We start from the raw sequence: 25,525 nt of genomic DNA on the forward strand, positions 1-25,525 counted from the left end.
ATCAAAAGAAAAGTAGCTTTGCGGGGAAGATTATGAAAATTCTGGCTGGCCTTTGCAGTCCGTGGGGTGGGGGTGGGGCGGCGGGGGGGCGGGGAGGGAATGATTTCCATTCCAGGAGTGGTGCAATTCCTGAGAAAATTCCCTGATTTCTTTCACCTCTGGCTCCCCTGGACTCACTGCCCGGCTAGAGCGCAGGCGGCGCACGGTGCAGGCACCCCGCGCGGGGGTGCTGTCGGCACGGGCTGCGGGGATGGGACAGGGAGCCCCAAGGCCGAGAAACCTCCAGGAGGATGCCAGGTGTCACCGGGCGGCGCTGGGGCTGCAGGTGCAGAGTCCCGCCGCCGGGCAGGAGGTGGAGGGGGCAGGGCGGCGGCGAAGGAGCACTTGCGATGCGGAGTAGGCGCGGGGAGAGGTGCGGAGAGCCATAAGCCGTGGTGAAAGGGGTGGCGCTGCGCTCCCAGAGCGCGATGGCCGGGCGGTGGGGTGCGCCGGGAGGGACCCCGAGGGGCAATGGCAGCACGCTGCTCAATGCCTCTCAGGGGGCGCCGGGCAGTGGGGAGAGCGCGGGGCCGCGACCCTCGTGGGTGGCCTGCACGCTTGCCTTCATCCTCATCTTCACCATCGTGGTGGACGTCCTGGGCAACCTCCTGGTCATCCTCTCCGTGTGCTGGAACAAGAAGCTGAGGAACGCAGGTAGGGGCTCCCTCCCGGGGCCGGGCAGCACCCAACGTTCACCCGGCGGCCGCCTCCCCGCCTTTCCGGGGCCAATTTCCAGAACACAACCCTCTCCTCAGCTGTCAATTAGCTTTTTCTAAAAAAGTGACTTTTCTTAAAAAAAAAAAAAAACTGGGAACTTTGAGTTCTTTTTCCCACCACAGGGAGAAGCCTGTGAGTTTCCTTTTCCTTTAACCTGTGTAAGTTTTTTTTTTTTTTTCTTTCCCTCCTGCCACCTCCCACAATGAAACTAGAAGTCTTAAGTCCCTAAGGGGTAGAACACTTTGCCAGAGTCAGGTTCTCTTTATTTTAGGGGAAAACCTCACTGTACAATGATCAATTTCTGAGGTTTATTAGCTTGAGAGACATCAGATACAGGTTGCTGAAAGTTCAAGAAGTCCTTCCAAATCAGATCAATGAACTTATCAGCTGCTTGCTTTTACATATAATTTTTCCCCCAACTTGGTTAAAATAGGAGACAATAATAAGCCTGTGAAATGAGCAGCTTTACTTTGGTTTTGTTGTCAGGGGTAGTTTTCAGTTTGAAGCGTGCAATTTAAAAAGACTCCCAAGGCCCCTAAGCATGATTATTACTCTTCCAAGTTAAACAAGTTTCCATTTTAAAAATAAAAATGTTACAGTAAAGAGTATATTTACATATAATATACTACTAAAACTAATTTTGTGTTTGAGTTAAACTTACTTTATCCTCCAAGCAATGAATTGAAATTGGTTTCTCTTGGGTGGGAGGCCAGGGATGATTTTCCATAGGACACTGGATGTTCAGATCTTTAAGAGATGATTAGGTGCCTAGTTATTTAGAAGCTGACATTTTGGAGGTGGGGGTGACAAGGGGGAAGAACCATGCACTCGTGTTTGTCAAAAGCAGTATTTTTTGTTGTTGTTGTTGTTGTTCTAAGGTAGTTAGTTGATCAATGCTGTGATTTTCTTTAGCTTTCTCCCAGGAGGGCCCCCCTTTTCCTTTTAATGCTTTGGACAGTGAGTAGCTTAAGAAGTAACTTCATTGTCACCTGCTAACATGAACTGATTTTGAGTTAGTCCATTTAATAACCTCATTTCATATATGATTGGCTTAATCTAGAGGAATTCTGCCTTCAAGAAGAGGCTCTTTGAAGAAACATAGGCAGTAAGCTCCTTGACACAGTCTGTGTGATGAGTTTTTAAATCTAACACCAAAGAAGAGGCTCTTTGAAGAAACATAGGCAGTAAGCTCCTTGACACAGTCTGTGTGATGAGTTTTTAAATCTAACACCAAACCCAAAACAACAAAAGCAAAAAGAAGTGGGACTACATCAAACTAAAAAGTTTCTGCACAGGAAAGGAAACCATCCACAAAATGAAAAGGCAACCTGCTGAATGGGAGGAGATATTTGCAAATCACATTTGATAAGGGGCTAATATTTAAAATATATGCAGAAGTCACACACCTCAGCAGCAAAAAAAAATCTGATTTAAAAATGGGCAGAAGATCTAAATAGACTTTTTTTTTTTTTTTTTTTTTTTTGAGAGAGAGGAGAGAGTGCACTTGAATCGGGGGAAGAGTGGAGGGAGAGAGCCAGAGAATCCTCAAGCAGACTCCCTGCTTGAGTGCAGAGGACTCAGGGGCTCAATCCCAGGACCCGGAGATCAGGACCCAAGCCGAAATCAAGAGTTGTCCACTCAACCAACTGAGCCACGCAGGCGCCCCTGAATAGACATTTTTTTTTTTTAAGACATCCAGATGGCCAATAGGTACATGACAAGATGCTCAATATCACTCATCATCAGGGAAATGCAAATCAAAACCATAATGAGCTATCACCTCACACCCATCAGATTACTATTATCAAAAAGAAGAAATAACAAGTGTTGGCGAGGACCCATATGCACTGTTGTAAATTGCTGGAATGCAAACTGGTGCCGCCACTGTGGAACAATATGGAGGTTCCTCAAAAAATTAAAACCAGGAGACTACCCTATGAGCCAGGAATTCCACTTCTAGGTATTTATTCAAAGAAAACAAAAACACTAACTCAAAAAGCTATCTGAACCCCCATGTTCACTGTAGCATTATTTACAATAGTCAAGATACACAAACAGCCTAAGTGTCCATCAACAGATGAATGGATAAAGAAAATGTAATATATATATATATATATATATATATACACATACACACATACATATATGAACACATAAATATACATACATACATAAAGAGCTTATATATATATATGAATGAAATCTTGCTATTTGTGACAACACAGATAGACCTTAAGGGCATTATGCTAAGTGAAATCAATCAGAGAAAGACCAATACCATATAATCTTAGATGTGGAATCTAAGAAAATAGAAAAACAAGCTCATAGATATAGATTGATGAGAGAAATGGGTGAATTGGTTTTGCTTTTGGTCTAGTTTAAACACATTGGGTGAAAAAAAGAAAAAGAAGGTAGGAGAGAACACAGTGCTAGGAGCATGGTATAAGAATTATCTGTCTTGGGGCGCCTGGCTGGCTCAGTGGGTGGAGCATGCGACTCTAGATCTTGGGGTTGTGGGTTCGAGCCCCACGATGAGTGGAGAGACTACTTAAAATCTTAAAAAAAAAAAAAGAATTATCTGTCTCATACCCAGGAGCGAAGCTGTGGGGAAAGCCTGTTTTTTCATCATGGCTGATTTCTTGCCAATGTCCACTGTACCTTCTATCTCTGGGGTCCGGGAGAGCTGGCTCTATTATGACAGGTTAATCTGCTTTGCAATCTCCATGTTGCATTACTGCTTATTTTAATTCCTTAGATTAGGATTTGATAATAGGACTTTTGCTTTGACCTGTCCGATGCATTCCTTTGTTTCCTTGTAAAAACAAACAAAAAAGAGGCTCCTTTCCTTCTGGCACTAGAAGCAGTTTTCTGCAGGCCAGACACAGTTCTAAAGGCTATGTTAACTGAATTCTCGGGGAAGCCCTGTGGTGGGAAATGCCACTGTGAGCCTCTTCACAAAGGAGGAACTGAAGACAAAGATTGGTCCTACATCCCCTAAGTGGTGGGTTAAAATACACAGAGCTTGTCCCTAGAGCTCATTCTGCTCTGTTAGTAGCAACAATTGCAGCACTTGGAAAGTTTGAATCTTGCAGGAACTTTCATTTAAAAAAAAAATATTCACATGCCCAAAATAATTCTACTTCTTCTGCTTTATGAAAAAGAATGGTAAAAAATGCACCTTCCACACTACTTTGTATTTTGTATTCTGTTATGTGCTAAGCAATTTTTCAGCAGGGCAGTCTATAAAATGCCTTTCTGTAGCTAATGGGAGACTTGGAATGAGCTTTAGTTTGTGAAGCTTTTGAACTTTCATATTTGTATAATTGGGACTTTTTATTCAGATGTTTCACCATTCCAATTCAAACCATGTGAGGCTTTCTAGAATGGATGGTAATTTGAAACAGGGAGAGAAATAGCGGATTCCAATGAGTTTTGGGATGGTTATCGAAAGTTCTTACGATTGTTCAATCCTTCCCTTTCAGTTAAATTATTGTGTTGGCATTAGGGATAAAAGATGCAAAGAAGAGAACAGAAGAAATGATATAAGGAAATAAGAATGCTAAGGCATCGTAAGCTGTGAAATTTCTTTTGGAGATCTGGTATAATGGTAGGGTTACTTATGCCCCCACCCTCCCTCAAGAGAGCATGTTGACATTCGACTCCCCAGAGAAGAAATACAAAATGTTTAAGAGCTGTATGTCAGGGGCACTGGTCAATCAGAGAAGACAAGGTTTCAAACACCCACCAGGCTCTTAGGTGATGGCAGAATGTCTGCTCATTTTGATACCAGATATTGATACTACCATATTTGCTCCTTCTGAGTAAATTTCATTACAACAGTAATGGGAACATTCCTGCACTGGAATACTAGGAGTAATATCCTTGTTCTCTACTCTGTGATCTGAGAAATCAGTGATCCAAGCCTCTATTTTGTACATATGTCAGATAGAGAAAATATCTATTTTCTTAGCCTCACACATATGGGAAAAATACTTTGCATATGGAAAATGATGCATATTTTGAAAAGGACAAAGTAGGTAATGTTATGTGCTCTTTTCTCCTAGGTATACCTAACAAAGGTATGTTAAAAACAACTTTAATTATTTTTAAAGATTTTATTTGTCAGAGAGAGAGAGAGAGAGAGAGCACAACCAGGGGGAGCAGAGGCAGAGGGAGAAGCAGGCTTCCAGTGGAGCAGGGAGCCCGATGTGGGACTTCATCCCAGGAACCTGGGATCATGACCTGAGCTGTAGGCAGGCGCCTAACCGACTGAGCCATCCAGGTGTCCCAAAAACAACTTTAATTTTTTAAAGAGATGTATTTATTTATTTTAGAGAGAGAGCCAGAGAGTGTGCGTGGGGAGGGGCAGAGGGAGAGGGAAAGAGAGGATCTCAAGCAGACTCCCCACTGAGCATAGAGCCTGAAGTGGGGCTGGACACAGGCTTCAATCCCAGGATCCTGAGATCATGACCTGAGCTGAAATCAAGAGTCAGAAGCTTAACAGCCTGAGCCACGCAGGCACTCCCAAACAACCTTTTTTGTTGTTGAAATCTGTTAAAAACAGTTGAACTGTAGACTTATGATTTGTGTACTTTTCTCTATGTACATCATGCTTAACTAAAACTTTTACTAAAAAAATAAATTCTATTTATTCTATTCTATTCAAAATTCAATTATCTGGCAATCGAACCTATCTAGAATACAGCCAATAAATGAAAATCAGCAAAAATAACAGGCTTTCTCCCATAGCTGATTTGTTTTTAGAGCACCCTACAGAGTGAGCCTAGTGTCCAGATTGTCATATATTAGGAGGATGACTGACACATTTAAAGGAACAGCACATGTGGCAAACAGCATGGGTTGAAATAGACTCATTAAAAGCAGGTCTTAAAAACAAGCACAACCTTTGGGAGGCAAGTTGTAAAGCAAATAACTGCTCACCATTAACTGCTCCTGAAAACACATAGTCCAATAATGTATTTATTAATTGTGATCCTGAGCGTTCAAGGAAAGTCCAGTCACATCCAGTGTGTTCTTTTTAAGAAGACAGGGCCATAAGATTTTAGAAAGTTACCTATCTAAAGTAGTTTATTATTTTTAAATCTGGTACACAGTGGGGTAGACTCTCAGTATTGTAAAAAAATAAAATAATATAAAAAGTTCCCCAGAATGACCATAAGACTGGAGCGTCAGCACTGTGTTTACGTGCTTGAGTGTAACTCTTGTTAGCTGCAAAAATGCTTGCCCTTGTTTCTTTCAGGCCTACACTGAGTGTTCTCTCTCTCCATCCTGCATTTCTACTCAGAGAAGCTGCAGAGAGTATGGAGACAACATGGACTTAGGGTCTCAGAGATCTGAGGGACACCCCAGGGCTATTTTTAAGATGTTATAGTCTCAGGCATGCTTGCCTACTGAAAAAAGGCTGTTTTTAAATCGAGGCATAACACAGTCAAGTGCACAAAACAAAGACCCTGCTTGATGTATTTTTCCCTATGTATGTACACGTGACCATCACTTCTGAGAAATGAAATGAGGCTGTTGCTAGTTGGTAGTATTATTATTCACAACTTGAACGAGAACTTATGCCCAATCTAAGTACTGGAAACCACCCATGTCCATTTTTCTCTTTTACCAACCGCAAGCAGATGGTTGTCTGCATTGAACTTGGCTCTCTCTCTCTCTGTAGCCATTGCTCGATACTAAAGGCAGAGGCTCACTGCCTTCTCCATGACCCATGGCCACTCTCACCATCTGGTCACTCGTACCCCAGGCTAGGTCCCAGTGAATGTCCTCATAGCTGCCTTGACGGAGCCCTTCGCCATTCTGTTCACCATATCCTGGCTTTCATTTTCTCTTTGCTCTCTTTCCTTCTCTTCCTTTGCCTTCTCTTTTCTTCTTCCCCATTGTTTCTTAGTCCCTGTTCTTCAATACCTTTTGATCACCATCATTAGATTTGATCTCTTAGTAGAGGTCACATATGTATGTTTCCTAATTGTGTCTGTTGTGCATCAGCAAAAAAGATAGTCCCAAACTTACAAACATATTTTATTCTAGAAGTTCACTTATAAGTGTCTTAAAGAATATATGATACGGTATTTGGCTTCAGGGCTGGCTCAGAAAATTATTCAAACCAACAATATGGCTGAAATAATATTTGGAATTGCTGGGTCATAGGACATTCATGAGCTCTTGAAATCAAGCTGCCCTGTTCTAAGTTCTGACCCTTTTGGGATCCTGTGAGAATGAGGAAGAGTGGTGTGGAAGGGACAGGTAGAAGCTTCCTTTCCTAACTTAGAAATGTCAGGACAGAACTCAGGGGCAAGACATGATGATAGAGTGGGTTTAGCATCAGAGATGGGGTGGAAACAAGTATAAGTATACCCATTTGCTCACAGTCGAGTGCTCCTGTGTTGGGGACAAACATACCAGATCCTCCAGGGAAGTGTGGGAGGAGTTTGTAGAGAGAATGGATCCAGAAACTGGACTCCAGATCTTTACTGAATGGATTTGCGACTGCAGATAAATCATCATCTCCCTGGACTGTTTTCACATCACTAAAATAATGGGGTTGGACAAAATCTGGAGTCCTTTTTGATTCTGGTATCCTTGTGTTTACATGATTATTAAACTCACTATGGAGTTGGAGATTAGAACGCAATGAAAGTGACTAGCAGTAAGAACTGTGGGTACAATGACACAGACACATGCAGTGATGACAGACATCACAAACCTAGGAAATGGTGTGCTTATGAAACTGTGCCTCACTTGTCCTAAACTATCTGGGTCACTTGGCTCATATCTGCTAGAGAAAAAGACCTCTGCAGGAAAAGACATCTGGTTTCCCTGTTTTATTTCCCAAGAAATGTACGCAAGTTTTAGAAATTTCCCATGTAGTTCTCCCTTCTTGGAAGAGAATGAAGTAACCAACTACACAGAAGCAATGGGTTGGTCCTCTGGAACTTAGGCAGTTTTTGTGAGTTTGGGTAGGATGAGGTGGGGACACTGATGATGAGCTGACGTGTGGTGTGTGTGAGTGAACACTCCTCCTAGGGGGAGCGATCCTGTGGTCAGATGGGCTCTTCCAGGCCTGCAGTGACCCCTTCAAAATGTAACTACTCAGGAGAAACAGCCTAAATTGGCAGCCAGCCTGGCCATTCCGTTTGTGATGACACACATCTAAAGAACATGGGGGGTTCACTCGAGTGAGCACGTCACTCTCACTTAGGTGTTCAAAAGTGGATGGAAGATAAGCCCTTCACCACATTATAAAATAAAGAATCAGACAATGTCTCCTGTAGAATCAATTCACGATGTCTCTATTGAGGTCCAAAGGTGACTAGTAACATGATTTACTGGTGATTTAAAAACCAGTGTTCTGTGGGATCGTTAAAGCCAAAAACATAAAAAAAATATCTGTATATGAACCAATTGCCCAAATCCCAAAAGAAAAAGAAAATGCATTTTGGACAATACTATTAAGGCAGTTTATCCTTTCAAAATCTTTCTTCATAAAGATTCATTTTGCATCCTATAGTCTCTTCTTACTGTAAGTAATGCTTTGCTGTGATTCACTTAATATCCATGGACATCAGATATAAGGTAAATAGAATTGTGACAAAGGTCTCACTTCTGGGGCATGAGCAATTACAACAGATAGACAGTATTCCTCAACAATCTGCTCTGCTGTATTCATTGACAGTCTTAACCTTTTGAGATAAAACTTAAGTCTTTTTTTTTTTTAATTGTTCTGGTCCATAACTGATTTTGCAAAAGCCACTGGTCATCTTTTGGTGAACATTTCCACTTAAAATTATGAGTATTTTATAGCACCCTTATCAACCTAACCCAAATTGTTAAAGGAATTTAATTTTTCCATCCAATTTTATTTAAAAAATTTATTGATTTGTTTGAAACATTTTTCAAACTTGAGAAAATTAAAGTAAGCAATTGGTGAAATTGTAGTTTGTGGTTTACTTTTCAGACAGCTATTTTGATCTGATTTCTGTAGATGAAGTAGAAAAATAACTTCTTATTTGGAATGTCTAGTGCTTTGTATTTATGTACACAGAGTGATTCTGTTTTCAAAGCATTTTCCCACATTATGTTTTATTCGTCCTTATAAAAACCTCCTCAGGTAGATAAAAAAAAACTAAAACCCCAAATTCACAGATAAATGATCAGTATTTCTTACTCCAGCACACAACCCAGTGTGACAGTGGAAGGAGTACAGGAATTAAAATCAGACCCAGGCTGAGTCTTTCATATCTGCAATACCTTTATTTGTACTATGTGTGGGATCTAGTTACTCAATCTTTCTAAGTCTTAGTTTCTCCATCTGTCCAGTGGGGTACTCTTCTCACAGGGTTTAGATTCTGCCCATCCTGTCTACCAATCGCTTTGAAGTTGCAAAACACTACAGAAATAATGGTATTATGTTATTAGTATATATTCTATAATTAGTTTTTATGTTATTATTTTTTAAATGTATTTTTTAAGTAAGTGGACAATACGAACAGTAAGAAGTGAAATCAGTCAGAATCTAATTCTCTTTTGCAGCATTATGGAAATTATACAAATTCTCTGATGTCACCATTTTCCCTCTCATAATAAACATTTTCTCTCCACAGCAAGTAGGACCAAGATTCTGACTGTTTCAATATCCAGCCTTTGAGAGGCTGATTATTTCAATATCCAAGCTGTTCTCTAATTTAAAATGAATCCGCTCTGGAAGCTGCAATAACTTTCTCAGACAAGTATGTTACCATTCAAAAAGTTATGACCTAACTGTATGTACAGACTTGGAAAATGATTTCATGCTAACAAAGTCAATGTTTAATATAATACTTAATCTGATAGAGTTCTTGTCAGTACTGTTGACATTTTCCTCCTATAGCTCTTCATGAGATTTGAAATTATTGATTCAAGGCAATTTTTTATTTTTAAAGGCATTTTCTTGACTTTTTCCCCTTGCATTCTTAGCCACTGTTTAAAGTTTCATGACTTTTTTCCTGGTCTGTGTAGTTTATTATTATCGAACTCTAAATTTTATCCAAATTTGCCAAAGCAATCCTCAGAATTGCTTGGAAACCTTATGACAGTGGATTAAGACTCCTAAATACATAATTGATTTGGGGGTCTACATGATTAAATTTAGATCTGATCTTTGGATCTTCCAGCTATTCATCTCATAAGAAAGTAGCAGTTTTTAGCATTAAATTAATCACAGATAAGATGGAGCTTAGCACAATCATTTTTCTCTTGACAGTTCTGAAAGTTAAGCAAAGGTAAAATGTCCTAAATTACACCTCCTGCATTTAGTTCTTACTAACACCTGATGGCTCTGTTTTTCAAAAATACCTGATTTGAAAAATATCTGAAAATATCTGAATTGAAAACAATTCCATTTACAATTGCACCAAAAAGAATAAATTCTTGGGAATAAACTTAACCAAGGAGATGAAAAGATCTATACTTCAAAAACTATAAAATACTGATTAAAGAAATTGAAGATGGCACAAATGGAAAGATATTCCATGCTCATGGACTAGAATAATTCATATTGTTAAGATGTCCATACTACCCAGAGTAATCTACAGATTCAATGCAATCCTTATCAAAACACCATAGTATTTTTCACAGGACGAGAATAAATAATCCTAAAATTTGTATGGAACCACAAAAAGGCCACAAAAGCCAAAGCAATCTTGAGAAAGAAGAACAGAGCTAGAGGTTGAGCTATCACCTCATACCTGTTGGGATGGCTATTATCAAAAAGAAGAAATAACAAGTGTTGGCGAGGATGCGGAGAAAGGGGAACCCTTGTGCACTGTTGGTGGGAATGTAAATTGGTGCAGCCGCTGTAGAAAACAGCATGGAGGTTCCTCAAAAACTTAAAAATGGAACTACCATATAATCTAGCAATTCCACTTCTGGAATATTTATCCAAAGGAAACAGAAACACCAACCTGAAAAGATATATGCCCCATATTCACTGCAGCATTATTTACAACAGCTGAGATGTGGAAACAACCTAAGTGTCCATCGACAAATGCATGGATAAAGAATATATAGTGTATCTGGATATATATATATACACACACACATATACAGACACACACACACACACACACAATGCAGTATTAATCATAAAAAAAATAAGATCTTGCCATTTGTGACAACATGGGTGGACCTAGGGGGATATTATGCTAAGTGAAATAAGTTAAAGACAAACACAATATGATTTCACTTATATGTGGAATCTAAAAAAAAAAAAGAACAAACAAAACCAAACAAAACAGAAAAAGACCCATAGGGGCGCTTGGGGGGCTCAGTCGTTAAGTGTCTGCCTTCGCCTCAGGTCATGATCTCAGGGTCCCGGGATGGATCCCTGCGTAGGGCTCCCTGCTCAGCGGGAAGCCTGCTTCTCCCTCTCCCTCTCCCGCTCCCCCTGCATTCCCTCTCTCGCTGTGTCTCTCTCCAACAAATAAATAAAGAAAATCTTAAAAAAAAAAAAAAAAGACCCATAAATACAGAGAACTGGTGGTTGTCAGAGAGGAGGGGGGTGGGGGGAATGGGAGGTACAGCGTAGTGTAGCCAATGGTACTGTAATGGTGTATGGGGAGGCACGGTAGCTACACTTGTGGTGAGCACAGCATCACATATACAGTTGCTGAATCACTGTATTGTATACCAGAAACTAATGTAACATTGTGTGTCAACTATACCTCCAATGGAAAAAAATACCTGTTTTGAAAAATATCTGCTTTGGAAGTCATTTTAAATCTCTATAGAGTCTCTGGACCTTGTTCTGCTCATTCTTTATTAGTATCCTTAAAAAAACGGTAATTGGAATATTTGAGGTGAAAACTAAGGTCTTTATAAGGTGGCTTGAATTTCCTCCCTTTTCCTAAGGAGTTTTAAGTTGCCTAGCTGACAGAAATGTCCTATTTTATAAAAATGAAATACACACACTCTCAGGATTTTCTAGGCCACCAGAGGCAATTAGCTGCTTTTATTTTTTTAAAAGATTTATTTATTTATTTTGAGAGTGAGAGAGAGAACACGCACGTGAGCAGATAGGGGAAGGGGCAGAGGGAGGAGAGAGAATCTCAAGAAGACTCCCCACTGAGTGTGGAGCCTGACACAGGGCTCAATCCCAGGACCCTGAGATCATGACCTGAGCCGAAATCAAGAGTCCAATACTCAGCTGACTGAGCCACCCAGATGCCCCAATTAACTGCTTTTAAAGAAGCAGTTGTTCATGCTCAGAACTCTGCATGGTATCATCAGTATCATCCACTCTCCTAAAGAGTCTAAAGATGCTTCCTTAATCAGCATCCTAATTTTCTCACCTTTCAGATAGGTTGGCTAACCAAGCTGACCTGACACATGACAGCTCTATGTGACATCTCAGGAAATTTCAGTGAAATTCAATGATGCTACAATTGGGGAATAAAATTCTGGATTTTCTGGTTGAGGTGCTCTAAGATCTATTCTTCTATAGAGCAATCCACTTTTGGCAATCACATTGAAGGCATTAGTTTTAGAAAAAGGGAAAAGAAAAAGAAAAACAAATCTTTGTGCTGAATATTTTTCAGGCTACTTACTGAATTTGAGTTGTGGAGCTTCTGGTTTAAAAGGATGATTACCTGCTCTGATCTTGGAGCACTTTTGGAGCTTACTGAATATTCATTTAAATAAATATTTATTGCATACCTACAGTATAAGATGGAATATAAATTGTCAGCAAATTCTTGCTGGTTTGTCAAAATACAAGACAATGTGCTAAGCTTGTGTAAAACATGAATCCTACTTTCAAAGAGATTACTTTCAATTAAGGCACTTAAAATTCTTTTATTTTCAAATAAAAAATAAGATATGGCATACAAAGTTTTAAGACTACAAACATGAGCAGAAAAATTTTTTGAGAGAAATTTGAAACTTGGTTGGTAGATGAAGTACTCATGAGTTGTTTTAAAAGATACTGCCTGACAGATGGTAACTACGCTCATCCTGGTGAGCATTTTGTGATATACGTGAATGCTGAATCACTGTGTTGTACACCTGAAACTTATATTATACGTCAACTGTACTTCAATTAAAAGTAAAAAAATTTAAAATAATTAAAAAACTTATTTGCAGTATAGCTAAAATTCAAATTAAAAATACACAAAAGATGTTAGTATTAATATCAGGATGAAAGAATAGGTAATAAATAGGGAAATATGAAAGCTACTTCACACATGGGGCAGAATCAAGGAGAGAGCTTCAAAATAATTGTTAATAATGGAGACAAAGCATAGCTATTGGCAAATAATACATTGGCTCCGTATCTTTTGAAGAAAGTAATATAGCCTGTAAAAATACCACTTGGAGGTTTGACAACAAGCCCGCTAACTTAAATTTTAAAACATTTTCTCACATACTTCTTAAATGGAAGATGATAAATATTTTAATCAGTAACTAGTATTTCCTCTTTTATAATTTTCTTAACACATTTCAAAATATAAAACTCTCTTATGTGATCTTGAAAATGATAATGTGCTTTTATCCTTCATGCATTCATCCCCCCCCCTTTATTTTTAAATGCCTGTTGAATGTTTCCTCCGTGCCAGGTCTGGGATAATTTTGGAGCTTGGGACAGAGTTCTGTGGCAAGACAAATGCTATTCCAGTTAATTCATTCTTATTTTAAGATTTGGCTTAAATTTTAATTTTTACTTTTAAGAGCTTTATTTGCCAATTAAAAAATAGTTTCAATTTCATTTATGCCTTTGTTATCTAATTCATCCTATTAGTTTACCTTTAATTATTTCCTATATTTTTGTTTGGAATACCTTGAGCTATTTTCATTTTTGGGCTGTGTGTATAGGTATTATATTCTCTTACAACACAAACTGGTTTATTTTAGATTTATTTATTTATTTGGGAGGGGCAGAGGGAGAGAGAAACTTAAGCAGACTCCCCTCTGAGTGTGGAGCCTGACACAGTGCTCGATCTCACAACCCTGAAATCATAACCTGAGCCAAAATCAAGAGTTGGACACTTAACCAACTGAGCCACCCAGGTGCCGCTTACCACATAAGTTTTTTTTAAAAAGCCTATTTACAAAACAGGTTATATTTTATATTGATTATACATATATAAAGTTGTTTTATATACAACATAAAGGTTATACATACATAAAGTTGTTTTATATATACTTTATATACAAAATAATCCTTATCCATGGAAAATTAGTTCTATTATAGACTCAAGTTTTTGGGGTGATATGTACCCTTTGAATAATGTGGGCTCTGGAACCAAAGGACCTGGTATAAAATCGTAACTCTGCCATCCAATGGGTATGACCTTGGGCAAATGACTTGTTTCATTTCCTCACTTTTTAATTTAGGACACTACTAATACTGTAAGGATTATGGGATTGCTAAGCTTAAAGTTCATTGTGCTTTAAATATAACATAATGGGAAATACAATAAACTCTTTTTTATTTAGTATTTGGGTAGAATTAAGATGGGTGAATATATTTTTACTTCTAAGGCAGAGTACAATGTTTAACACGTTTAGGTATTTAAAAAACCAATGATGTCTGGATGTCTTCTTTGGAGAAGAGTCTGTTCATGTCTTCCTCACTTTGTCTGCCTCTCTGTGTCTGTTTCTTTGTGTGAAGAAAGCCAGCTACGACACTGCTTTTGAAGGCGGTGACTATGAAGAGGAGGTCCTGGAGTCCCCTGCAGTGCAGTGTCCCCTGTTCACCAGAACCTGGCCCTTTAGGAGAGTGACCTAAGTGTGTTGCTTATGTCCTAGTGTGTCTGAGTCACTTTTCCTTTCCATGCAGTAATCTGCACTGGCTTTTTGCCTGTTGTTGGTTGGCCAGCTCTGAGGGTGCATGCCAGGCAGGCCAGCTCTGAGGGTGCATGTCTGCAGGGAACTTGGGAGTGGGGCACCAGTGTTAGCAAAATTTGCATTGGGCCACTAGTTCTATGCTGGATCCACTGAAGCACAGTGGTGGCTAGCGGCTGTATGCTGAGTGCACAGCTGGGTATGGGGCATGGTGTGTGGAGGTAGCCATGCACCCAGTGTCTGGGCACCGTGTGCAACAGTGGCTGGGAATGCACTAGTAGGCATGCAGCAGCAGCTGGACCCAGTGGCAGCTGTGGCCCTGCTGGTGGGGTAGGGCATGTGCCCAGCTTTAATAAAATTTGCCTTGAGCCCTCTGCTGAAGCTAGACATGTGTGTGAAGCCCTGCCTCCTGTAGGTGGCTCTGTGTTTATGCTGGGGGGCAGAGGAGGAAAGTGGCATCTGCCAGCTCCCTTGTTTTCAAAGAAGTCCCCCAACATGCTCCAAAATTAATATGAACAGATCTCTCCTGTTTGTCCCAAGTGTTCTATAAACTGCTATTGTTATGTTGCCTCTTCATGCAGGCTGCTGTCTCTTTAAGGGTGGCCATCTGGCTATCACTCGCCCTCCTGGCTCACCCAGTGCTGAATCGGCTGACTTTTAAAGCCCCAGGCTCCAAGTCTCACTGGTTTTACAAACTCATGGAATTCATCCCCTCTGGTTTTAAAGCCAAACCTTATGGAGATTAGTTTTCCCCGAGTGAGCTCCCTGTTGCAAGGGCCCATTTCTCTGCCCTCTGCGTATATGCAGCTCCCTCCCTCCTGCAGGTAGCCTCTCTCTGCCTTTCCGACCTTCCTAACCTTTCAGATGCAACTTCTCCATATTTAGTTGTGGAGTCTGTTCTGCAGCCTTCAGGTTGCTCTCTGATGTACTGACTTGGATGTGGATGGTATCTAGTTGTAAACGTGGTATGCAGTCAGCTCAGGGTCCTCCTACTCTGCCATCTTCCCAAGCTCCCTATAGACATCAGTAATTTGTATTTAGCTTCTAGATGAAAGGCTGAATCAATCTGGCTGTAATGTGGAGATTTACATATTACAAATATCCCGCTAAACAACCCTTCTGAGAAAAGAGTAACCAGATCTAGAAAATGAGAATTCCTGGTAGGATTTCACACTTTTAAAAATTGACTGAAAACTGAACTAGAGCAATAGGGTTATGTGTGTTAGTTTATTATATACTGAAGTTTTCTTAGCCTCTTTTATTGCACATATGCTACAGTAACAGAACAGTCAAGACAACCCCTAAATCAACAATGCTTACAGTATTAGGGAGTCACCACCAAGCTAGGGAGTAGGTCAGGGAAGACAGTGAGATACAGAGACCGAAGAGCCAGGGAGGCAACTGGGGTCAAGGAGGCAACGGAGCGAGGTTCTTAGATGTGCTCAGTACCACATGCGTAGTATCTTCCACTCTTCACACAGGGTGGTAATATGCGGACAGGTGTTACATGAATAGGGTATCATGTTTCAGGACTTTAAGGAGGATGAAGGCTGAGAGAAGGCTCAGTAAGAGTGGCACTGATGACCGGAGAGAAGTTTCAGCAACGTGGTGTGGGTAGAACCCAGATATTATAGGAAGATAAATTTAAAATAGGTGGGAAGGAAACAGAGGGGCAGCCTTGTCTGATACGTGTGAAGGGAGAGGGAAGGGCTGATAGCGAGAAGGACAGGAGGGTACGAAGAGGCTTATTCCCCAAAGGAAAAGCTCTGCCAGAGGACAGGCATTAGGGGAGGGACAAGCCCTTGCCAGGAGAGATGTTCCAGCCGGGGCCATCTGACCAGGGGAGGAGCCTTCTGAGAAGCACGACATGTAGTTTCCATCACGGTGGAAGAGAAGGAATGAGTAATTATCCAAAGCCAAAGGTGTTCTAGGCACTCTCTCAAACCCTCACCATGGTCATCATTATTTTTTTTAAAGATTTTATTTATTTATTTGACAGAGAGAGACACAGCGAGAGTGGGAACACAAGCAGGGGGAGTGGGAGAGGGAGAAGCAGGCTTCCCGCCGAGCAGGGAGCCTGATGCGGGGCTCGATCCCAGGACCCGGGGATCATGACCTGAGCCGAAGGCAGACGCTTAATGACTGAGCCACCCAGGCGCCCCCTCACCATGGTCATTATTATTATTATCTTGATTTTTTACATATTAAGAGATTGAGGCTCTGGGAAGCTATGACTTACCCAAGGTCATTTAGCAAGTGTCATAGCCAGGATCTGAATGCAGATGTGTTTGTTTCTAAACTTAAGGTCCGCGTTGCCTCTAACAATCTGCAAAGACAAGTTTCTCAAATATAGTCCTTTGAAATTTAAGAATGTAAGACATTGCCTGTGAGCTCTGATGTACAAAATAAATAGATTCTTCCTTAAGCCAAATTTTTTAGATCTGAGTCTGTGGATTTGCTATGTAAAACACATGAAAAATGTTTTCAAGACTAGCCAAAGTTTTCCTGTTTAAACTGGTCTTTATCTCTGTTTGATGCTGGGCACAGTTCAGGCACAGTCAGAGTTTTATTTATTTTGTTATTTTTTTTTTTTAGAGAGCATGTGCGAGTGGAGTGGTGGTGGGGGGGGAAAGGCAGAGGAAGAGGGAGAGAGAGAATCCTAAGCAGACTCCATGCCCAGTGTGGAGCTTGATGCAGGGCTCGATCTCACAACTCTGAGATCATGACCTGAGTTGAAATCAAGAGTCGGACACTCAACCGACTGTGCCACCCAGGCATCCCAGGGTTTTATTTTTTAAGTTATGAACAATAATTCCGTGGGTTTCTAATCTTGCTTTCCAAGTTCAAGTCCAGACTAAAATGAAAGAAGGAATGAATCCTGTCCTGTTGAAAAAAAAAATAACATCCTGGCAAATAAGTGCAAAGAAAGCAACTAATTTCTACTTTTGTATGAGTGGAGTTTAGAGACTTAAGTTCATCCAGCAAACCATTCCTGAGCACCTACTGTGTGCCAGGCACGGTGCTGTCAGAGCCCTGGACCTCAAGAGGTCTCAGAGGGAGACGGACTTCTACGCATATGGGTGGAGTCACATGTTGGTTTGATGTTAGAAGCATGCGTACGAATAGCAAGGACGAAAAGATTAAAAAGCAAGACCAAAAGGCATTTAAGTCTGGAACTTCCGCTGGTTGGTTTGTTTCTGTAAGATAACGTAGTAAGTAGTCCCTCTTTTATTCTAAGAAGTGGGTGACTTTAGAAAACCACGTAAGCTCATCACAGAGCTGAAGGTCCACCTTAGGTTGCCTACAAACAGAACCTGAGAGGGAGGTGGCAGTTTCACTACTCATGCTTTATTGAGGGAGTGCTCTCAGGACAAACCTGTAGTGGGTGAGAGAAGCTGCCTAGGGCAGGGGAAGCGTCAAGCAAGGATGGGATCTCAGGCGAAGCCTAGACTTGGCCCGATCCAATAAGCCGAGGCCTCTGGTTATAAATCTGACCACAAAGTTGCAACCACTAAAGGTGAAGGGACTGGCCTTTTCTACTCTGTTGTCAACTGGTCATTCATTGTCTACTCAACTGAGGGCAATTCTCTGGAGGAGGCAGCTGCAAGTAAATGGAAGCACCCAACACTCATCAAAATTCAGTAGTAAGTGCACCAGCCTGGCAGAGGGCACTTGGAAAAGGTATGGGCAGCATCTACTCCAACGCCTAGGACACAGGATGTGAGAAACAACCCAGAAACCAGCTTGCCATAGTAATGGGCACCCCCCAGCCAGAGTTTTGAGGGGAACCCACACAAGGAAATGAATTCTCCTCAGGTGAAATCATCACACAGATTCAACTGTTACCAAATTAGGAACTAGACAGCTAGAGCCATAGAAACGTGCTGATGAAGACAAACTCAAGGCCCCAACTTTGTACAGTGTGAGATGGGGAGAGAGATTTCTTGCCTGTCTGGGTGACTCAAACCTTCCTTCCTAAAGCTCCGGCACATTGGCATTCCTGCCTGGATTGGGATGCTTCGTTTTCCATTGGCTTTAATCACAGGGCATGGCAGTACTGGGGCACTCCAGGGGAGGGAGCTCCTGCACTGCAGACATATACATCCTTGCTCCTACTGTGTAGGAACAACCCAATTTTCCCTTGATAATCAGGATCAATCACCCCACTTGGACAGTGACCCCATGCTTAGTGTATGGATTCCCTGGAATGAGGAGTCCAAAGTAGCCAGGTGGCAGTCTCAACTTCCAGTTTAAGGAAACCACTAATATGTCTCTTGGTAGAGCATTCCTCCCTTGGAAACCAAGACTTTAGAACAACAGAACCTAGTTGTGGGGACAGGAAGGAAATATTTTGCTAGGGTGTCACTAGGATAATTGTGAGAGGAAAAATGACCATTCCCACCCTTGATTTTCTGATCTCTGAATCCAGTCCTTGATTTATAACGCATACTACACCCTGGGGGACATTACCCTCTGCTCATTCAGCTGGTGCTGAAACGAAACCTTCATAAGCCATTCTACCACAATGCCTTGCTTCACTTGCTACAAATTGAGTTCCTCAGTCAGAAGCAATGTTTTTATCATAAACAAAGACCTTGTAATTCTATGGATGTCAGATTGGTGAATAATTAAGGGTAGGAAAGGCAAATCCATATCCAGAATATGCTTCTGTTCCACTGAGAACAAAGTACTTCCTCTTTGATGATGGAAGTGGTCCAATGTAATCAATCTACCACCATTGTCTGGCTGATATTCCTGGGGAATGGTGCCATATCAGTGTTGGTCTCTGTTGTTGACAGGTTGGGCATTCGTCAGGACAGCAGTGGCTATAACCAGATCATTTTCATGAGTAGTAGTCTATGTGGCTAGGCCCATTAGTAATTTCTAAATTTCTGCTGCATGATAACTTTGTGAGCTTATTGGTCAGGGACAGTGGTGACCGAGGAAAGATTAATGTCCACAGGTTGTGACATTAAGATCCTCTTCTGCTAACAAAACAAAACAAAAACAAATTCTTTTCTACTGAGGTTGCTTTTTGATGAGTGTTCGTATGGGACACAAGTATCTTCACACTCAGTGCCCATCCCGAGAGGTGTATGCTCCTACCCCTTCTCCAGATTGCTGTGTTACCAGTTTTCTAAACCTGTTCCTTCCAACCTTTGACTGTCTAGCTATACCATTAGCCACTCTCCATGAATCAATGTAAACACGTACCTGTGACAGTCGCTCTGTCCAGGCAAAATGAACAACCAGTTTGAAGTTCTGTTCAAAGTTCTCTGCACTAGGAGGATTTTCCTTTATCCTTGTCTCTGGATTTGACCTTGTCCCTAGTGCTACAACATCTAATTTTGGGCAGCACCAGCCTATCATGAAAACCCATCTGTAAAGCATGCCAAAAGATTTTTTCTTCCTTATTAACTGACCAAAGGGGACTTCTCATGAGGCCATAGGTGCAGGCTGAGAAAAAGGGGGCAATGATGAAGGAATGTGGGCCATGGGCATCTGTGACACTTGCTCATGCAATTTACTTGTGCCATCAGTATATACTTGAGCCAGATTTTGTCTATATCACTTCTATTTGATGCTGTGCATGCCAACTTTATGATCTGGTGGCTCAGACAATACAAAGTCTATAAGAGATCTTTCAGATCACACCATCACTTGGGGGTCCACGGTCCAGGAGCACCTATGGTGTCAGTTACAGTTTACAGGCTGAGAAGACTGGTATCCAGCCCACGTAGGCAGAGAGAGTGAGTTCCCCTTTCCTTCAACTTTTTTGTTTTATTCAATCCCTTAATGAGTTGGATAATGCTCCACCACAATGAAGAGGACAACAACTTTACCAGGCCTATTCAAATGCTAATCTCCTCTGGAAACACGCTCATAGACACACCTAGAAGTAATGTTTAACCAGCTCTCTGAGCACCCCATGACCTGGTCAGGTTGACACATAAAATTAACCATCACAAGCCTCAAGTCCATAGATAAGGCAGCTGAGAAGAAAAGATGGATGGGTGCCTGGGTGGCTCAGATGGTTAAGCGTCTGCCTTCGGCTCAGGTCATGATCCCAGGTTCCTGGGATCGAGTGCCGCATCGGGCTCCCTGCTCCTTGGGAGCCTGCTTCTCCCTCTGCTTCTCTCCCTCTCTCTCTCTCCCTCTGTCTCTCATGAATAAATAAATAAATTAATTAATTAAAAAAAAAAAAAAAAGAAAAGATGGATGTCAAAACGGAAAGCAAGGAGAACCTTGGAGGAAGGACTGGAACCCAGGAGGATGAACTGAATTCCTGCCAGTCTCTCACTTTCCCCAAGCTGGGGTGGAGCTCAGAGCAGGAGCAAGAGCTGTGGGCACGCTGCACCTCCCCCTATCTCCCCCCACCTCACCCCCACCATCACTGTAGGCCAGTGGATAGGAGTCAAAGAGCCAGAGCCGCCATGGTACCTGGTGCTGCACACCGAGCTTTGGAGGGCGGAGAGAGCCTGACTGCCCTTCACTTCCACGTCTTCACATCTCACGCAGCTTGTCTCTGCTAGGGAACATGACCCTGGAGCCCTGCATTCAAACATCCTTTCAGCTTAGTCCGTGCAATATAAATCCACTCTGCATTCTGTTTAAAGATATAACTCGATGCCAGGTCTTATTGGAGGGGGAGAAAGACATCTCAGATGGGCACTGCCCTCATGGGCACTGACAATGGCTTGAGGTATGGGAAGATGGTGAGAAGAAGAGAACTACCTAGAAAAGCAATGGCTCCTTGCTTTGGTCATTCCCAGAGGAAAGTCCCAGGACTAGTTCTGAAGGAAGCAGTTTAGACAAGGCAACTTTTCAGCTATCTAATAATAACTGATTTTATTCGTATCTGTGCCATATTTCCCTTACAATTTACGGTTTTATTCACCAGAATGAATGTTTGCTCAGCATTTTATAATTTGCTTGTGTCTTTAGTCACTGTGAGGCTGTCAACTGTTTCTTCTTGTTACCAGAAGACAGACCTTGAACGGCCTTCCCTTCCCCTCATTCTGGTTCTAAGATGCCTTTTTGGAATTATGCCTGAAGAGGCTCTAAGCCCGGGCCTGCCTGGCCAGAGGGCCCAATATCCAACACTCACATATTTCTGGCCACAGGAACTTTCTTAAGGAAGTGCACTGAGCAACATCAACAAACAGCATTGTTGCAGGCTTGCATTAATTATATGACTTCATCCAATTTAACTCTGTATTTCTGTTTTCCTCATCTCTAAAAAGTAGGAATTATCCTGCATGATCACTAATATTCCTCTCAATCTTAACATCCTCGGAGTCCATAATTCCTCTGCGGTAAGGACTGGAAGTAAATCCAACAGAAAAGGAATTGCTAGCCACGAACAGAAATTATTATTTTTTTTTAAAGATTTTATTTATTTAATTGACAGAGAGACACAGCGAGAGAGGGAACACAAGCAGGGGGAGTGGGAGAGGGAGAAGCAGGCTTCCCGCCGAGCAGGGAGCCCGATGCGGGGCTCGATCCCAGGACCCTGGGACCGTGACCGGAGCTGAAGGCAGTTGCTTAACCAACTGAGCCACCCAGGCGCCCCGAACAGAAATTATTTTAAGTTTCAGAATGCATTGCTGTGCTGGTTGTAGGGACTGTTGGATGCCTGTAAAAAGGGTAGATCGCCATCTATCTGGAGGTACACAGAGCTGAAGTAGAAGAGATGATTTTATAATGTGTAATAATATCATGATGAAGTTAATTACTCTTATCATCCCTCCTCCTCCCCACCACACCCCCCCACAGATATGATAAAGCTTCCACCTGAGTTACCTGAGAGCCACATCTGTGTAGTAGAGTCTATGGCTTAATTTTTTTTTTCTCCAGACACTTGTAAAAGGGGATTAGCTCAAAAAAAAGTAAACTAATGATTTAATTAATGTAATGACTTGAACAAAAAAGAAGCATAATTGCCATAAACTAAATGGAGCAGAGGACTAAAGCTGTGAAAGAAATCTATGACATTGTTTTTGATCTTATTTTTAAGCTCTCTAAAAATAAATCTATGTCAGTTCGTCATCATGACGTTCTGGGTAAAAATGGACTGCTTCGATGATAATTTGTAGCTGAATTTCATGTAAGTATTTTTTAATTATTATGCATTTTGAGTTAAAAGTTCATTAAAACAAGCCCACTTTGGAATTTAAATATTTCATTGGTGATTGAAATTGTTCTGTGGGGAAAAATAAATTTGTTTTTATTGCTTTCATTTGGTCTCATGTAACCAGTTTTCAAAGAAATTGTTTTTACAACAATCTATCTGAAATTCCTACCCATATGCCAAAACCTTCCCTTTTTTTAGCCACAACTGCTCTTTTACTTCATTTCTTTGCAATTTTTGGAGGGATGTGGAATAAAATTAATCGAATAGGAACCTCAAATACCAAGGTGGTTTTATTTCGGATATTGGGAGATGACAATTTAATATCTGCCACCAAGCATCTGAGCAAGTCTCACTGGGAACCACTATTCAAGATCCGATTACACGCAGGACACACTCTTAGGGTAGTATGGTATAGAAATATAGGAAACGTAAGTTTACAAATAAATATAATAAAAGGCAAAATATATGGTGACTCCTCCTGGAATGTTCCTCCCCACTTGTTCCTAGCTCACTCCATTCCTTGCTACCTCTTTTTCTACACATACTCTTACCCTTCTTTCTCTCTTTCAATTTTTTCTCAGTTTGAGGATCACAGGATCCCTCTCTGTTCTTTCCTGTTTATCCAGTACCTATTGAATGCACTTAATAAGGTTTTATTGAAATTTATGGCAATTTAATCTAAATTAAATGTGGTCTAAATAAAGTGATTTAGAAGCCTGTGAAAGAGGAAGGTCTTCCATGTAGTTGGGCAAATAAGTGAAGGCTTGAGGCATTTCCATTTAAGATGGATTTGGGAAAATGGGTAGCATTTTAAAAATTAGAGAGGCATTTCCATTTAAGATGGATTTGGGAAAGTGGGTAGCATTTTAAAAATTAGAAGAGCCATTGAAGACAGAAGGAATAGTAAGAAACAAAGGCAAATGAGCTACAAAAGTAAAGAACATACTTTGCAGACTATCTTAGAAAATTTGATTAGAGTTCCTTGTTTTTATACTTTCAAATGTGTTATCATATTAACATAGAAAATATTTAGGGTTTAATTTTTATACTGTAAGTTCTTTATGAAATCTAGAAGTATTGCTACCTTCTCCTTTGGATTGAGGTGAGAGTGTTGTAGAATACCAACATTAATTGAGCACTTATGTGACGGATGCTGCTCAGCCCTTGACACAGATTGCCTCAATTTGTCCTCATCATAGCCTTATGAAGAGGGTACTATCATTTACCCCATCTTACAGAAGAGGAAATTGACATTTGGTGAGATAATATAACTTGTCCCAGTTAGACAGCTAGGAAGGGGTGAAGTCAATATTCTAGCCCAGACAGTCGATGAAAAAATGCTTTTTCTCTTAACTATTGTACCAAGGGTCAAGGATTCATTGCTGTCCAAGAACAGCAACCAAATAGTTTGAAAAACAACAGTTTTGAACATGGCCTATGCCTTGTCTTACGAATGCAGGAATTTGCGAACAGAATTGATTTGACAAGGGCAACAGTGGGCTTGTTTCCTGATGAAAACGGCCTCCATTTCAGTTATAATATAGCAGTGGCTGTGAGGCCAGGTTACCGGCAGTGCAGAAACAGCTCTTTAAAAAAAAATAATAACTTTGAAAGAAAACCAATGCAATCCATATAAAACTGGTGATAACCTGTACTTCCTAAACCTTTCTCTTTTAGGAAATATATTTGTGGTGAGCCTTGCAGTTGCAGACCTGGTGGTGGCTGTTTACCCATACCCCTTGGTGCTGACATCTATATTTAACAATGGATGGAATCTGGGCTATTTGCACTGCCAAATCAGTGGCTTCCTGATGGGTCTCAGTGTCATTGCCTCCATATTCAATATCACTGGAATTGCCATTAACCGTTACTGCTACATCTGCCACAGTCTCAAGTATGACAAGCTGTACAGTAACAAGAATTCCCTCTGCCACGTGTTCCTGATATGGATGCTGACGCTCGTGGCAGTCATGCCCAATTTGCATACCGGAACCCTGCAGTATGACCCAAGGATCTACTCCTGCACCTTTGCACAGTCTATCAGTTCAGCATACACCATAGCCGTAGTGGTTTTCCATTTCATAGTTCCTATGACCATAGTCATCTTCTGTTACCTAAGAATATGGATCCTGGTTCTTCAGGTCAGATGGAGGGTGAAACCTGACAATAAACCCAAAATGAAACCACAGGACTTCAGGAATTTTGTCACCATGTTTGTGGTTTTTGTCCTTTTTGCCATTTGTTGGGCTCCTCTCAACTTTATTGGTCTCGCTGTGGCTTCAGACCCTGTCAGCATGGAGCCCAGGATCCCAGAGTGGCTATTTGTGGCCAGTTACTATATGGCATATTTCAACAGCTGCCTCAATGCAATTATATATGGACTACTGAACCAAAATTTCAGAAAGGAATACAGAAGGATTATAGTCTCACTGTGTACAGCCAGAATATTCTTTGTGGATAGTTCGAATGATGTAGCACATAGGGTTAAGTGCAAACCCTCTCCATTAATGACCAACAATAACCTAATAAAAGTGGACTCTGTTTAAAATACAAAGCACTGCTGGCAAGATATACACACACTGCTTAAGGTCTTACTCATTTTCATGTTTGCGTCCTTCTTGACAGATGCCTAGAAACACAGCATAGTTGAGAAAACTTGCACTTCTAAGAGGTTGCCTCTAGTTTATGAGCTCATATGCTATCAGCCTTTTGAATAGGTCTCTAATTCTGCTTATGAAAAGAAATACAGAACATATAGAGAGTTACATGTTAATTCAAGAATATGGTTCAGGG

At 41.1% G+C, this 25,525-nt stretch overlaps 1 protein-coding gene across 1 annotated transcript; it reads left to right on the forward strand.

Annotated features, from left to right (window-relative positions):
* Window positions 1–443: 443 nt before the first annotated feature.
* MTNR1A (melatonin receptor 1A) lies at window positions 444–25,525 on the forward strand. Its single transcript, XM_027599223.1, has 2 exons — window positions 444–693; window positions 24,410–25,525. Exons 1-2 carry the CDS (start codon window positions 468–470, stop codon window positions 25,276–25,278), a joined length of 1,095 nt encoding a protein of 364 aa, XP_027455024.1. The 5' UTR covers window positions 444–467; the 3' UTR covers window positions 25,279–25,525.

The sequence above is a fragment of the Zalophus californianus genome, chromosome 2 (genome assembly GCF_009762305.2).
Source record: "Zalophus californianus isolate mZalCal1 chromosome 2, mZalCal1.pri.v2, whole genome shotgun sequence".
Taxonomy (NCBI): domain Eukaryota; kingdom Metazoa; phylum Chordata; class Mammalia; order Carnivora; family Otariidae; genus Zalophus; species Zalophus californianus.

Coding starts and splice junctions, on each gene's coding strand:
- MTNR1A (XM_027599223.1), top strand. CDS start 468: ATGGCCGGGCGGTGGGGTGCGCCGGGAGGGACCCCGAGGGGCAATGGC. Junction 694..24,409: donor CAAGAAGCTGAGGAACGCAG/GTAGGGGCTCCC, acceptor TTTCTCTTTTAG/GAAATATATTTGTGGTGAGC.